Source organism: Juglans regia, chromosome 11, assembly GCF_001411555.2.
Source record: "Juglans regia cultivar Chandler chromosome 11, Walnut 2.0, whole genome shotgun sequence".
NCBI lineage: Eukaryota > Viridiplantae > Streptophyta > Magnoliopsida > Fagales > Juglandaceae > Juglans > Juglans regia.
In genome coordinates, this window is record NC_049911.1 from 31,591,267 (window position 1) to 31,603,555 (window position 12,289).

Genomic DNA, 12,289 nt, shown 5'->3' on the forward strand with positions numbered 1-12,289 from the left:
ATTTGAGAATTGAGTATTTAGATATTTTATTTACCTTACAATTAGACTCAAAGCTCGTGTATCGTTACTTGTCGAGTGTGACATAAAATTCGTACTTAGCATTCCAACTCTTTAGCAGTTTCTGGCTGAGACACAGAGATCTAACAGTACATTATAGAAGGTTTATGCTACGTTGAGATGAGAACTGTATGTAAATAGTAATATTTTATAAATCTCATTAATATGAGTTTAATTCTTTTTTATTAGATAAATTTAATTATTTAAGTTGAAATGTATAAAATATAATATTTTATAAATCTCATTAATATGAGTTTAATTCTTTTTTATTAGATAAATTTAATTATTTAAGTTGAAATGTATAAAATATATTGAGACGAGCTTGTAGCCAAATTTCAAAAACCCATAAATTTGGGTACCGGGTTCTACCCCTCTTTTTTTTTGGTAAAAAGCCCATATAAAGGGTTTAGAAGGTTTTTTTTTTTTTAAAAAAAATTAATTAATTAATTTATTTATAAAATGCCTATATTTCATTTAAAATGTTGAAAAGCATAATTCCTTTATATTTATTAAAAAAATTTAAAAAAAGTATTGAAAATCATAATCTTTTATAAAAGCCTATATTTTATGAAAAAAAAAATCATCATTAAAAAGCATAATACTAACATTTTTCATAATAATAAAAATATATAAAAATTAAAAATTAAAATACATGCAATCCACTACATATTACACTATTTTGTTATTTCCACGTTACATTACATTACAAAATATAAAACTACAACATATGAATTACAAAATGATTTCAGCAAGTAGCAACTTCAAGTGATCTGACCGAGAGAGATCCTGCACATTCTGTAAGCAAAAAAGGTCAATACAAAATTACTAAAATGTGACAAGGGGCTAATTCAAAAAAAAAGAAAAATACTAAAATGTGCAATGCAATTACAAAATCACCAAAATTAGCACAAAATTAAACAACTATGTATAACTTTAATTATCACCATATTAAACAAAAATTAGCATTTATAGATTTCTGGGAATACCTTTATAAGTTGGATTCTGTAAAACTTGTATGCTCTACACATCTATAGAATTGGCTATTGCAGGATGGCTTATCCCCTGCTCAGAAAAGCCAAACAGATATCAGCTGCTGCTAGCATGGCCTTAAACAACATTCCCAGTAAGCTGGTTCCCAAGTCACACATTTGCTTATGAAGATCCACATTAAAGTTCAATGCATCTAGCTAGCTAGCTACTTTGAACTAAAACAAAAGGTTATGATCTAGCTAGCAAGGTTGCATTCCCATTTTCCTTCGAGAAGGACAAAAAATTCATTTGGATTCAAAGTGCTAGTTACTAGTATATATGTGTGTGTATATATTCAATAAGAATGATGTATTGATCAAAACTAATGTGGAATCCATGACTCAATTAATGCAACAGCTAGCGAGGCAACTTAGAACTTCTTGTGCTCTGTGTTCAAAATTGACCAAGTAAATGCATTTAATTCACAGTATAAAACCTCCTATTTTATCAGTCATAATTTTCTTTCTTGTTTTAATTGAGATTGTGTCCAATATATTGCAAGACAGCAAACAAAAGCTTTATGAAAGATTAGCCTAGTTTAAAATGATGTCCAATATATATATAAACCATCAGCAGAGCAACAATATGTCAGTACTTGTGTTGTCTATCAAGTTACAGAAGTATCATTTTTTTATAGGTAAGTTGATATTATATTTAGTTGAAACAATCTGGAAATGATTTAACATAATAGATCGAGCTGATATATAAGGAAAAGTTGGATTTCAAAGTTCATGTGAAGATTCGCAGCAAAAATCAGCATATGTAAAATCCACAGAAACAACACATACAACATAAATATGGAAAACACCAGGTTATAATGTCTTGCTTCTAATGCTCTGGCAGATACGAGAAAAAGTCACATAACACAATTGAACTGCGATGCTACAAACACTTCGAAGAAAAAACTCAAAAAAACAAAACAAAGCCCATCAATTTCTTTCAAATACCGAGTCTTTTGATGTAACTTTCTCGAACACCCAGCAAACCTACCCACCACTCAAAGAAACAATGTAACTATCTCGAACACCCAGCAAAAACTCAAAGAACCCAGAGATAGACTTGCCCAGAACACAATGTTTACATTCATTGCTCACAGAAGTCACTCACTACCACATATGAAGTCAACCAAAACAGAAAGAAAGACCAGATCTACTTCCATGAGAGACGACGGCCAAAGTTTGAAATAGAGAGATGGAGATGGCATCTAGAAATGGACTCCTCTCTTCTATCAAGTCCTCGCGTGAGAGAAAAAATAGCATATCTAACAAAATAGAGACAAACAGACAAAAAATAACAGATCTAACAAAATAACATATACTTTATACCCACAAGATTTGTTCATAGGCATCGATCACATATCGAGATCGATCAATCGAGAGAGAGTTATCCAAGTGCGAGAGAGTAGTCAAAACTTAAATGAGAAGGCTAGGATTTCATGTCTCGAGGGGGAGAGAGAGAGAGAGGAGAGCAGAGAGATAAGATTCAAGAAGGACCAATATTATCATTTCAAATCACACGGGTGGGGCTTAGAGTTAGGCTTACTTATTTATTTTTATTTTTTTAATTAAAACTGGGTACCGGGGTTAAAATCCAGTACCCGGCCCGAGTTGGGCTAGCTAGGGATGATGAGGGTTCCGGGCCAGAACCCAAAACCGAAACCTGGTTATCCGGCCCGGATGTAGAGTCTTACTCCCACACCCTATAAAAAAGCTATAGGTGTAGAGTATGAGAGTAAATAGTGACTGATACATAATAAATCTCATATTTAATATAAGCTCGTGCTAGTAAGTAAATTATAACTTAACTTCTACATTCCCGTCGTGTAGAAAATAAAAGAACATTTATCACATTAACCATTCAATACACATAAATGTAGAGGAGTGTTCCATTTCAAAGTTATTTTATTATTTATAAAATATCTTCTTTTTTAAATTCATTTGAGTTTTGTTTGACTTTGTTTTGTTTGGACAAAAAGAATCAAATTTTATAAGGAAATTCTGCAATAATTGTATCTGTATGACTTCCCTTCAATCAACACCGCTAATCTTCCATTTACCGAAATATTTCTAACAATAGCAGAAAAATACCAAAAAAAAAAAAAAAAAATTCAATGGATATGTGTTACCAAAAGTATATCAAGTTAACAACTTTCTTGGTTCCAGAGCAACTTGCCTAACAACTCGCTACTCCCTGAAACGTAGATGGCGATTAAAAAAAAGAAGAAGAAGAAGAAATTAGTTAAATATTAATCATTTATAAAAAAGAATAACAACAATCACCTTAACCCTTACAATTAAAAATAAAGCTTTACTAACAAATGAAAAACCAAATAGAGTAGAATGAATCAAAAGCAAAAATTAAACACCTTGTAGTAATTTCGGAGGGGAATTATTCACTTCATAGTTCGTAATAACTCAAACGTACAAAGCATGAGTTAATTTTTCATGCCATTAATTAGGCTTTGCCATTAAATAATAAAATTCATTGTTGAGAGCCTAACCATGGTAAGATTTCGAGTTCGGTTAAAATTTCACTGAATACCGTTAAAAAATAAATGGACAATATTACTTTGACTGAAAAAATATGCAGGCTTTTTCATTAAGCCTGTTCATTCATTTTTCATCCCAAACCAACCATGCTGATCTTGTTCAACCGAAAAGTAACAAAATGCCAAAATCATCCAACCAGCATCCAAGGGCGAGGTGATACCATATATGGAGAGCTTAAAAACCTACCAGGTACCATGACTAATAACAGAGACTTCTCAAACTGTCACAACCTTATCCCACATGCTTTTATCATTAAGCTGCGGGTCTCAACATTATGATCAGGTGTCTGAGGACAGCGTCCCAACAGGTGCATAAGCCCTCAGCAAAAAGTTTCCTACGAGTACACCTTGAATAATTCAAAAGGGAAAATCCCCAAATCTGATGGCCCCTAGGAATTGTTTGCACTCAAGAATATTCAAACCTTAGACCTAAAGGGAGCATACCACCAAGACAAATACCTTTACCATTTGAGCCAACCCCTAGGAGTTATCCCGTTGAAAGATGATCTCATAATGTGTTGTTTTTAATCATGTTACACGATTCTGAACCATTGAGAGGGACAACTCAGTCAAGAGCATCCAGAATGCTGATCCATTCTTGGCTAATTGGTCCAGGACTGTCGACAGTGACAAAAACAAGACCAAGAAATTACATTTGCAGTTTTTTTAATCTTCTCCTATTGGTTAAAAATTCAAAAAGATACTAACTCACACAACTCAAGACAAGAGCTTTAGTATGAATAGGATGACACCTTTAGTATGACTATTAGCTTCAATTATTAAAAAAAAAAAAAAAAAGTTCGACTATTAGCTTCCATCTTAGGCCAACAGCCACTTATGTAAAGGAGATGGACATAAAGCTTTACTTTCCCCACGAACTTCTTCTAAAGTGCATTAATTGTGAAGTATATAATAAGCTACTTCCAAATGAAGGTTATGTCCTTTTAGAAAGTGGTCAATGCATGGGCAGTGACCAACAAATTTCAAAGTAGCGATTTAACAAGGTCTGAAATTCTTGACAAAATGGAACATCAGATCTGAAAAGTGGCTTCTACAAAACGTCAACACACCTTTGATGGCCTTATGCAAGAGAAGAAAAATGAGTATTAGAGCCAACTAATTAGAATAGGTTACTTCTGAGTCTCTGACAAAGACGTTAGAATTTTAGAAAGGAAGATTCTAGTACCCTGGTTTGTGTAGTGTGAGGGCATTTTCCAAACATAATCTGAACAGTATATTAATTGTGACTAGTCCTTACAGTCTATAGACCAATGCATCTGTGAGTCCTACATTGAGTGCATTATGTCAATCTAAATTTACAAGCAATTAGGGGGCATTACAACTATGGATAATCATTTATGGATACCACATCCCTAGGTCACAACGATTTGTATCAGAGCTAACCTTATAACACCATGTTGCTCTGGGGCATCATCGCGCAATGCACGTTCTAGTAAATGAGATATATATGAGTCAACATAATAAAACTGATGCAAAATCAAATCCCTGGGCGGAAAAACCATCATTCAAACTATCAAAGGTGCCAAACTCTATATGGAATCTTCTAGCCCACCGGTCAGTTCTCTCGGAGAATATTTTCTTTTTGCTATTCTTTCAAATACCTTGGATGCAGTGGATCACGATCATCTATATAACTCAATTAAAAAAAATGTTGGGGTCCTGTGTTTATCAATGTATGCCTACAAATCAATGACTACTGCGGAAACAAACAAATGTGTAGCACAAGTCGCCACAACCAGGAAAGAAAAGCAAAAACACAGAAAAAGCAAAAGCAAAAGCACACAATTCCTTATGCACATAAACGCTGTTCTGATCGATCATAGAACGGAGGAAAGCTCGTACCATTTGATAAGTGATCCAAATAGAAAATGCTGCATGATAGGGACCTTCTCCAAGACCTCCACCTTATACATCTTCAGTAACCCGCTATTGACCTTTTTCCAAGTAGGCACTCCGCTTATATCATCCAACAACGGCGAGTGCTCCGCGAACAAACCCTTCTTCACCTTCTTAACAAACGCAATGCACGCAAGGTAAAGATACTCATTCGAAAAATTATCCAGTATGTCCTGATTATGAATCGACTTGGGCTTCATGTACTTGTGATCGATCAGCTGTGACGACCCGAAGATAAACGGTAGGAAATGATAGTCGTCGAGGCCCCAAACCCCGTGCGAACCCGCAGGCTCCAGGCAATAAACCAATTGCAACTTCCTCATTAATTCGAGATACTTCACGAAAACCCTAGCCACCACTGCTTGGTAATCCTCCTCCATGATAAGCCCCAACCGAGTTATGCAGTACAACCAAGCGGCGAAGTTGGTCTCGTGGCCGGTACCATAGTCAATGCGACTCGAGTTCCCAAAACTGTCGGTGAAGTACGGGACAAGCTCGATCGTGGCGGAATTGAGATCATCGGGAAGAAAATTAAGCATCAAGGACTCGCTGCTCTCGGTGAGGCGGTCATGCCACGCTCGGTAAGAGAGGTTACCGTAGCGAGATGCTTGCTGGAGCGGAGGGATTTCGTCGATCCAGCGAATTAGGGTTTCGAGGGTGGAGACGATGGAGCTGATTGCGGGGGACACGTGGCATGGGTCTGAGAATTTGCGGGAGCGGATCGACTCGGAGAGGGCGACGATGAAACCGAGGAAGTTCTTGCCGGAATCAGATTCTTGGAAGCGGCGGATGTCGTTGGGGGATTGGATTCTTTTGTTGGGGACTTGGAAGTGGTAGGGAGGGGAGACGAGTGGGACTTTTTGGGACTGGGGAACGGGGGCGAGGATTATGGCCTGCTGTGAAGGGTTGTTTGGGGGCAGGTTGATCGCCGGAGCGCGGATGGGGCGGTAGATCGGTGGAGGGCTGATTTCGGAGAACGGTGGCGGTGGTGCGAAGGTGGTGGGACCGCCGCATTTGCAGCAGGTAGAAGTGGCGGTGGATGGTGGGAATGGGGTTTGCGCGGATTTGGGGGAGTCTTCGTGGTCGTGGCACTCCATTGGGTGTGGGTATCAAGACAGGAGCAGCAATCAAGTTTCTTATTCGGAGCTTTCTGCGATCTGATATTTATATATCCCGAGAGATGTAGCGGAGAGATGAGAAATGGAGACAGAGAGAAATAGATAGCGAAATGGGAGGCTGTCGGGGGTTGCACACCACTGACCAGGGCCAAAAACAAAAAAAGTCACGTGTGAAATGAGTTTTGGTATAGAATTTGATTAGTAGCAAAAAACTAAAAATTTATTTAGAACATTTTTATCTTGTTTTACGTTTGCAAATAGGTTTTTAATAATTGAAATATAAAATGTGAACTGCCATAAATAATTTTTAGTTTTTAGTGAGGGAGTTCCTGCATTTGTATATTATAAGAACACATAGAAAAAATATTACACAACTTCTTCAAATCAAGATTTTGAAAAGTAAGGCAGATTTTGAAGAACAATATATATAGAACAAAAGTTTTTCTTTTTTGTTAAGAAAGTGTTATGTATAGCATATATATAACACATATTTATACAACGTGTATTGCACATATGTCCAATTGAAAAAATATAAAAAAAATTAAAATGTTACTAAATGAAAAATGAGAAGCTAAGTTAAAAAATTTAAAAATAATTTAAAATATGTCATCAATTTATATAAGTTCAAATAAACCTAATAATAAATTAATAGAAATTATAGATGTATACAAATTAGTGTTTTATTTAAAGATATATGGTAACAATTCAATATTTATAGGACTCAAAAATAAAATAAATAAAATCCTGCACAACATTAAAATTTAATTTATAAACATTTTCTTGTGAATCTTGTGGAGGGAATAAAATATTGTGCGACATTAAAATTCATCTCTTTAAAATTTTTATTTCCATAAGAATTTTATGAAAATTTACTATATTTTTAAAAAATAAAAAATAAAAACAAACAAACAAACTCACTCAAGTGTAAATAAAAAATAGCCCAAAACAGAATATAAATCCAGCCCACCAAATTCCACATATAGCCCAAACCCAACCCATTTTTTATTTATTTTTCTTTCCCCTACTCGCTCTCCGTACTTGTCTTCCTCGCACGCACAAACCCCCTCCCTCACTTTCTTCTCTCTCTCTCTCTACCCCCCTCAAACTCACTCTCTCACACATCTCTCTCTTACTGATTCATCTTCGACAGTCCTCTTCCTTTCCTCACTCTTTTTTTTTTTTTTTTTTTGTTGATGTTTCTAACTTTCTCTCCCTATTTCTGTGTCTGTGTCCTCTCTCAGCTGCATTAACACCAGCTCCATGAGAATTTTTCTCCAACAAAGAAGATGAAGACAGCATCCATTGGGTGTCAGTGTATACTGGTTGTTCTTTCTTAAAATCCAGGTGTAACGTTCTTCAACATTCGAAATTTTTTTGTAAAGGTCCTGTTTTTGTATTTACAGAAATTACATATTTGTAATTTTCTTTGTTCTCTTGTACATAAATATGAAAGTGTTTCTATTATGAAGTGATGTATTTATACTTTAGATGTAAGTATTAGGTCTGAAGGTATCAAAATTGGAAGCTTATGTTGACTCTATTCAGATGTAATTTTTTTTAGATATTGAAATCTGAAGATTTTGTTGACTGTGTTTGGGTGTAAAATATTTTGCTATCATGCATATGAATCAAATCTGTTTTTTTTCATACGCGTATTCAAAGGTTATTTTTTACTCTCTATGGAAATTTTATGTCTATTATGCATATATGCCTATGATCTACTTGATCATAGTGTACAAAATCACACATCCTGAACTGAGAGGAAAAAGAAAGAAAGCCACACCCAAAAAATGCAGAGGGATGAAGAGCAAATTCAAAAGAGAATGAAATACATTAAAAAGACAGTTATAAATGAAAAAACAAAAAGGATAAAATAGACAGCTGATTAGGGGTGGGCGGCAGGCACTGCACTTTGCTGCCCCGCCCCACCCCCACATGGTGGGGCTGGCAAACCCTTTCAGCCCAAGCGGGGGCGGGCCCCCCTGCCCCGCCCCCATTTACATTTATATATATATATCAACATTAATATATATTTATATTTTACAAATTGTATATATATATATATATATTACAATTTGTTAAATTTACTGATAAATTTAAAAATTACTTAATTTAAAAATTAATAAACTATAACAATTTACAGAAAATATACACTAATAAATTTAAAATTACATAATTTTTAAATTATAATCATATTTATAAAATTTAAATTTATAATTTGAGTCTAAAAATATATTTTAAAATTAAATAAAATATTTTTTTTTTTAAATAAAAGGAGGCGAGGCGGATTGGGAAGCACCCCGCCCCCACATCCTGGTGACGAGAAACGGGGGTGAAAACCTCACCCCCACCCCATGCGGGGAAGGGATCGAGTTCACGCCTGTGCGGCCATATTTGTCCGGTCCAAGTTATACATAATTGACATATTGTTTTCCTTTCGTCTGTCCAGCCCATGCTGGTTATTAATTACGATACCAATTATCAAAATATTTTTTTAGGAATGACTATAAAAAGATTTTGAGTAATAAACGTGACATCTCCATTCCATTTTAATTATAAAAAATAATTTGTACAAATTTTAAATAAATAAATTTTATACAATTTTTTGTAAAAAAAATAGACTACCTAAAAAAATGTATACAAAAAGTATTCTTTATCAATTAGACGGTTAGACTTACTTTTTTACAAATGACTTTTATATGTTATCTATTCTTACTCTTTAACTAAAGAAAATGGATATAAATTTATTCATTTTTTTGTTATTGAATTGATGGGGCCATACACTAATTGCTTCTTGCCAATATTAGTTGGATGTTCTTCGGTCTAATTACCTTTTTATTTTTCAATTACTCATTAGATTGCCTCCCCCAAATGCACATAAAGTTTACTCACAGCGACACAATATTTTTTTATTGTGGCTGATAATTATCACAGATTCACAACCAGTGAATCATCAGGAATAACCCACCCTTTTATTACAGCATAATCATGAAGACTCTTACATCCATTCCAAATCAAGATCAAATGATACAACAGATTCTTAATTATCATATGATGTTGTGTATTCATAAACATTTAGATACTCATTAGTGCTAATATTCATGCATTATTTTGTATCTTATCAAATCTTATTGATTATGGGATGATTCTCGTGTGAATATGTATTTCATAAGTTTATAAATAATATCATACGCTCACTCTCACATTTCAAGGTGAAGAGAATGCACAAAATCATGTGCATTGTCTTTACTTTATTCTTGGCATCAAAGCTACCTTGAGAGGGAGCTCTTTTTCTTACTTTCATGACCTCTGTTTCCTTGAGCTTTGGTAACTTTACTACCCTTGCAAATACTTGGTTTGGCCGAGAGTCAAGACGTGGTTGAATATCTTACTATTGAGCTTTCGTCACCCTTTGTGCTAATTCCTGTTTCTGAAGATTATGATGATGGCAAACATGAGATCAATCCAGCATTTCAACAATGGAAGAACGTTGTTAGACTTCTTCGTGGACGGCTTATTGGAACTGAAGAAGCTCTTGGATTAATAAGTTTTCTGAAAACATCAGCGCAGGTCTGGTCTGCTCTCAAAAAGAGAGGCTTTTGCCCAGGCCTCTTAGGAACGCGAGTTCCAACTCACACAATATCTAACCCACGCGAGAAGGATTCATCTATTGCATTAAATGACCATTTAGGCAGTTTAAAAGCATGTGTGATAGTCTTCTCCCTACTCAATATAGCCTTGGTGTTAAGTATTCCGCCCCCTCTATGTTAAAGCGCCCACATATGTGCCCATTTGTCTTCATTTTCACTCTCATCCGACTAAGATCTTAGTTCCAGAATGATGCAAATTCAGGATTTCACGGGAAGATTATATCATAGCTTAGAGAATTTACAACGAGCAAATTTGGAATTGTTTAGAACAAGAGACCACCAAATATAGCTTTGCTCTAAAAATACAGAAAAATAAAATCTTAAAAGGGGCTCGTTCACACAACGAATTATTCGAGAATAGATAATTTGTAAGAAGAAGATGGTGCATAACGTATGCAAAATTTGTAGGGGTCAGATTTAATTTAGAAGCAAACCAAAGCAATTTGCTCTTCTATTATTAGTCCGAAAACCAAAACAATATAACAAATAAATGAATCACGGTATCTTGTGGCACTCTATGTATACATTCCATCTGTTGCTCTAAACATACTACTCCACTAATCCCTTTCTCAGACCAGAGTCGAACAAGATGATGTAGATGGATCGTACAAAGCAGGAAGCAAGTACTTTCTTCCATTGCCTCCATGTGCATTGTAGCTAGCACCAGTTGTGGGATCTACCAAAAGGTTTCCTGCATAACCAGGGTAAGCCCCTTTGCCGTATTTTCCAGGACAAGCCGATGCGGCCTCTAGAGGAGCATCGGCCGGGCCCTGGAAGTAGCCGTTTCCAAATGGGTTCGTGGCAGTCCCAGCCAAGAGGCTAGCTAAGTTTATGACCATACCGTCCAGACCCACATCATTGTTGGGTGCCACCAGAGGTGGGCTCTGGGGTCCGTAGATGGGCTGGTGGAATGGCCAGGCGCATTGCCCTGGGCACTGTGTCTCTGAGTTCCCCACCCAGATGTACGCAAACCTGTAGTTCTTGCCCTTAACTTGGCCACTCTTTGAGCCCAAGGCAGATCCATGAGTGCCGCATCTGCTAAGACAGAATTTTTCAACGGCCACATCTGAGGAAGTGAGAACGACATTAATGGCGTTCTTCTGGTCACCCTTAGAAGCAAGTTCCACAATTTGTTTGGTTGTGAGTGATTTTCCCAACGAGTAGCTCTCGTCTAGTATTTGCCTTCCCAAAATAAGGGATAGAGAAGAATGTTTCCTGGAGGTGAGATGGTAGTACTTCTCAGTTGTTTTCCACCAGGTGGAAACAGATGGCTGGGCATTTTGGGATGCAGAAGATGAAAGGGAGGTGATGAAATCTGAGATGATGGATCTTTGGGAAGGCTTAAACTTTCCGTACCAAATGAGGCTAACGGAGATCTTGCCCGAAAGAAGAGGGCCATTGTGGTATTGCAAGAGGTGAGGCTGATCTTGCACAAGCTCATTGAGCTTTCTAGTAGCCAAAGAGATTTGAAACAGAGAGATGACAAGGAATAATTTCAAGAAAGTTTTGGAAACAAAAGAGGCCATTTTGTTGAGAAAACACTAGTCCGTGAAATGAGGAGGAGAAGAATAAAAGCCGGGATAGCTTTGTGTTTGTGTGGATTGAGAGTGAAGATGAGGAGTGCTTTATATATAGGTGTGAGATGGGGTTAATAATTTGAATTAAAGGAAGTGAGGGTTTTGGTTGAACCAAGGAACTTGCTCAGAAAGAAAGACAGTAGAAACAGTGAGTGGATCGATGTGTCATGAGAGATGGCTTGCCCTTTACGAGTTGCGTCTTTTTCATTAAGAAATTAGATCCCCCAACGGTACTCTGCTCTCAAACAACGTTCTCTTTAGTTTATCCCATCTCTAAAACAGAGTAATTGCTTATTTTACGGCTCACCCATTTCTCTACAAATTGATATAATTTAATCATAAGTTAGATTTAGGTGAGATTTAAATAGTGAATTGAGGTAAAATAAATTGAAT

General features: G+C 36.0%; 2 protein-coding genes across 4 annotated transcripts; both read right to left on the bottom strand.

Moving 5' to 3' along the window:
* Window positions 1-643: 643 nt before the first annotated feature.
* LOC108980632 (serine/threonine-protein phosphatase 2A activator) lies at window positions 644-6,798 on the bottom strand. 3 transcript variants are annotated; one of them, XM_018951620.2, is made up of 4 exons: window positions 5,498-6,798; window positions 3,212-3,276; window positions 1,044-1,119; window positions 647-852 (listed from the first exon to the last, which is right to left on the bottom strand). In XM_018951620.2, the coding sequence occupies exons 1-2, from the start codon at window positions 6,646-6,648 to the stop codon at window positions 3,270-3,272; spliced, it is 1,158 nt and encodes a 385-aa protein (XP_018807165.1). In that variant the 5' UTR covers window positions 6,649-6,798; the 3' UTR covers window positions 647-852; window positions 1,044-1,119; window positions 3,212-3,269. The 3 variants fall into 3 exon arrangements, with proteins under 3 accessions (XP_018807166.1, XP_018807165.1, XP_018807167.1); XM_018951622.2 differs by having other exon boundaries at window positions 654-852; window positions 3,259-3,276; XM_018951621.2 differs by lacking the exon at window positions 3,212-3,276 and having other exon boundaries at window positions 644-852.
* A 3,913-nt stretch (window positions 6,799-10,711) lies between these two features.
* LOC108980634 (protein PHOSPHATE-INDUCED 1) lies at window positions 10,712-11,933 on the bottom strand. Its single transcript, XM_018951627.2, has one exon. It carries the CDS (start codon window positions 11,843-11,845, stop codon window positions 10,889-10,891), a length of 957 nt encoding a protein of 318 aa, XP_018807172.1. The 5' UTR covers window positions 11,846-11,933; the 3' UTR covers window positions 10,712-10,888.
* Between the last annotated feature and the right edge of the window lie 356 nt (window positions 11,934-12,289).

What these genes read in the sequence shown, in the direction of transcription:
- LOC108980634 (XM_018951627.2), bottom strand. Translation starts at nt 11,845, where the DNA reads ATGGCCTCTTTTGTTTCCAAAACTTTCTTGAAATTATTCCTTGTCATC.
- LOC108980632 (XM_018951621.2), bottom strand. Translation starts at nt 6,648, where the DNA reads ATGGAGTGCCACGACCACGAAGACTCCCCCAAATCCGCGCAAACCCCA.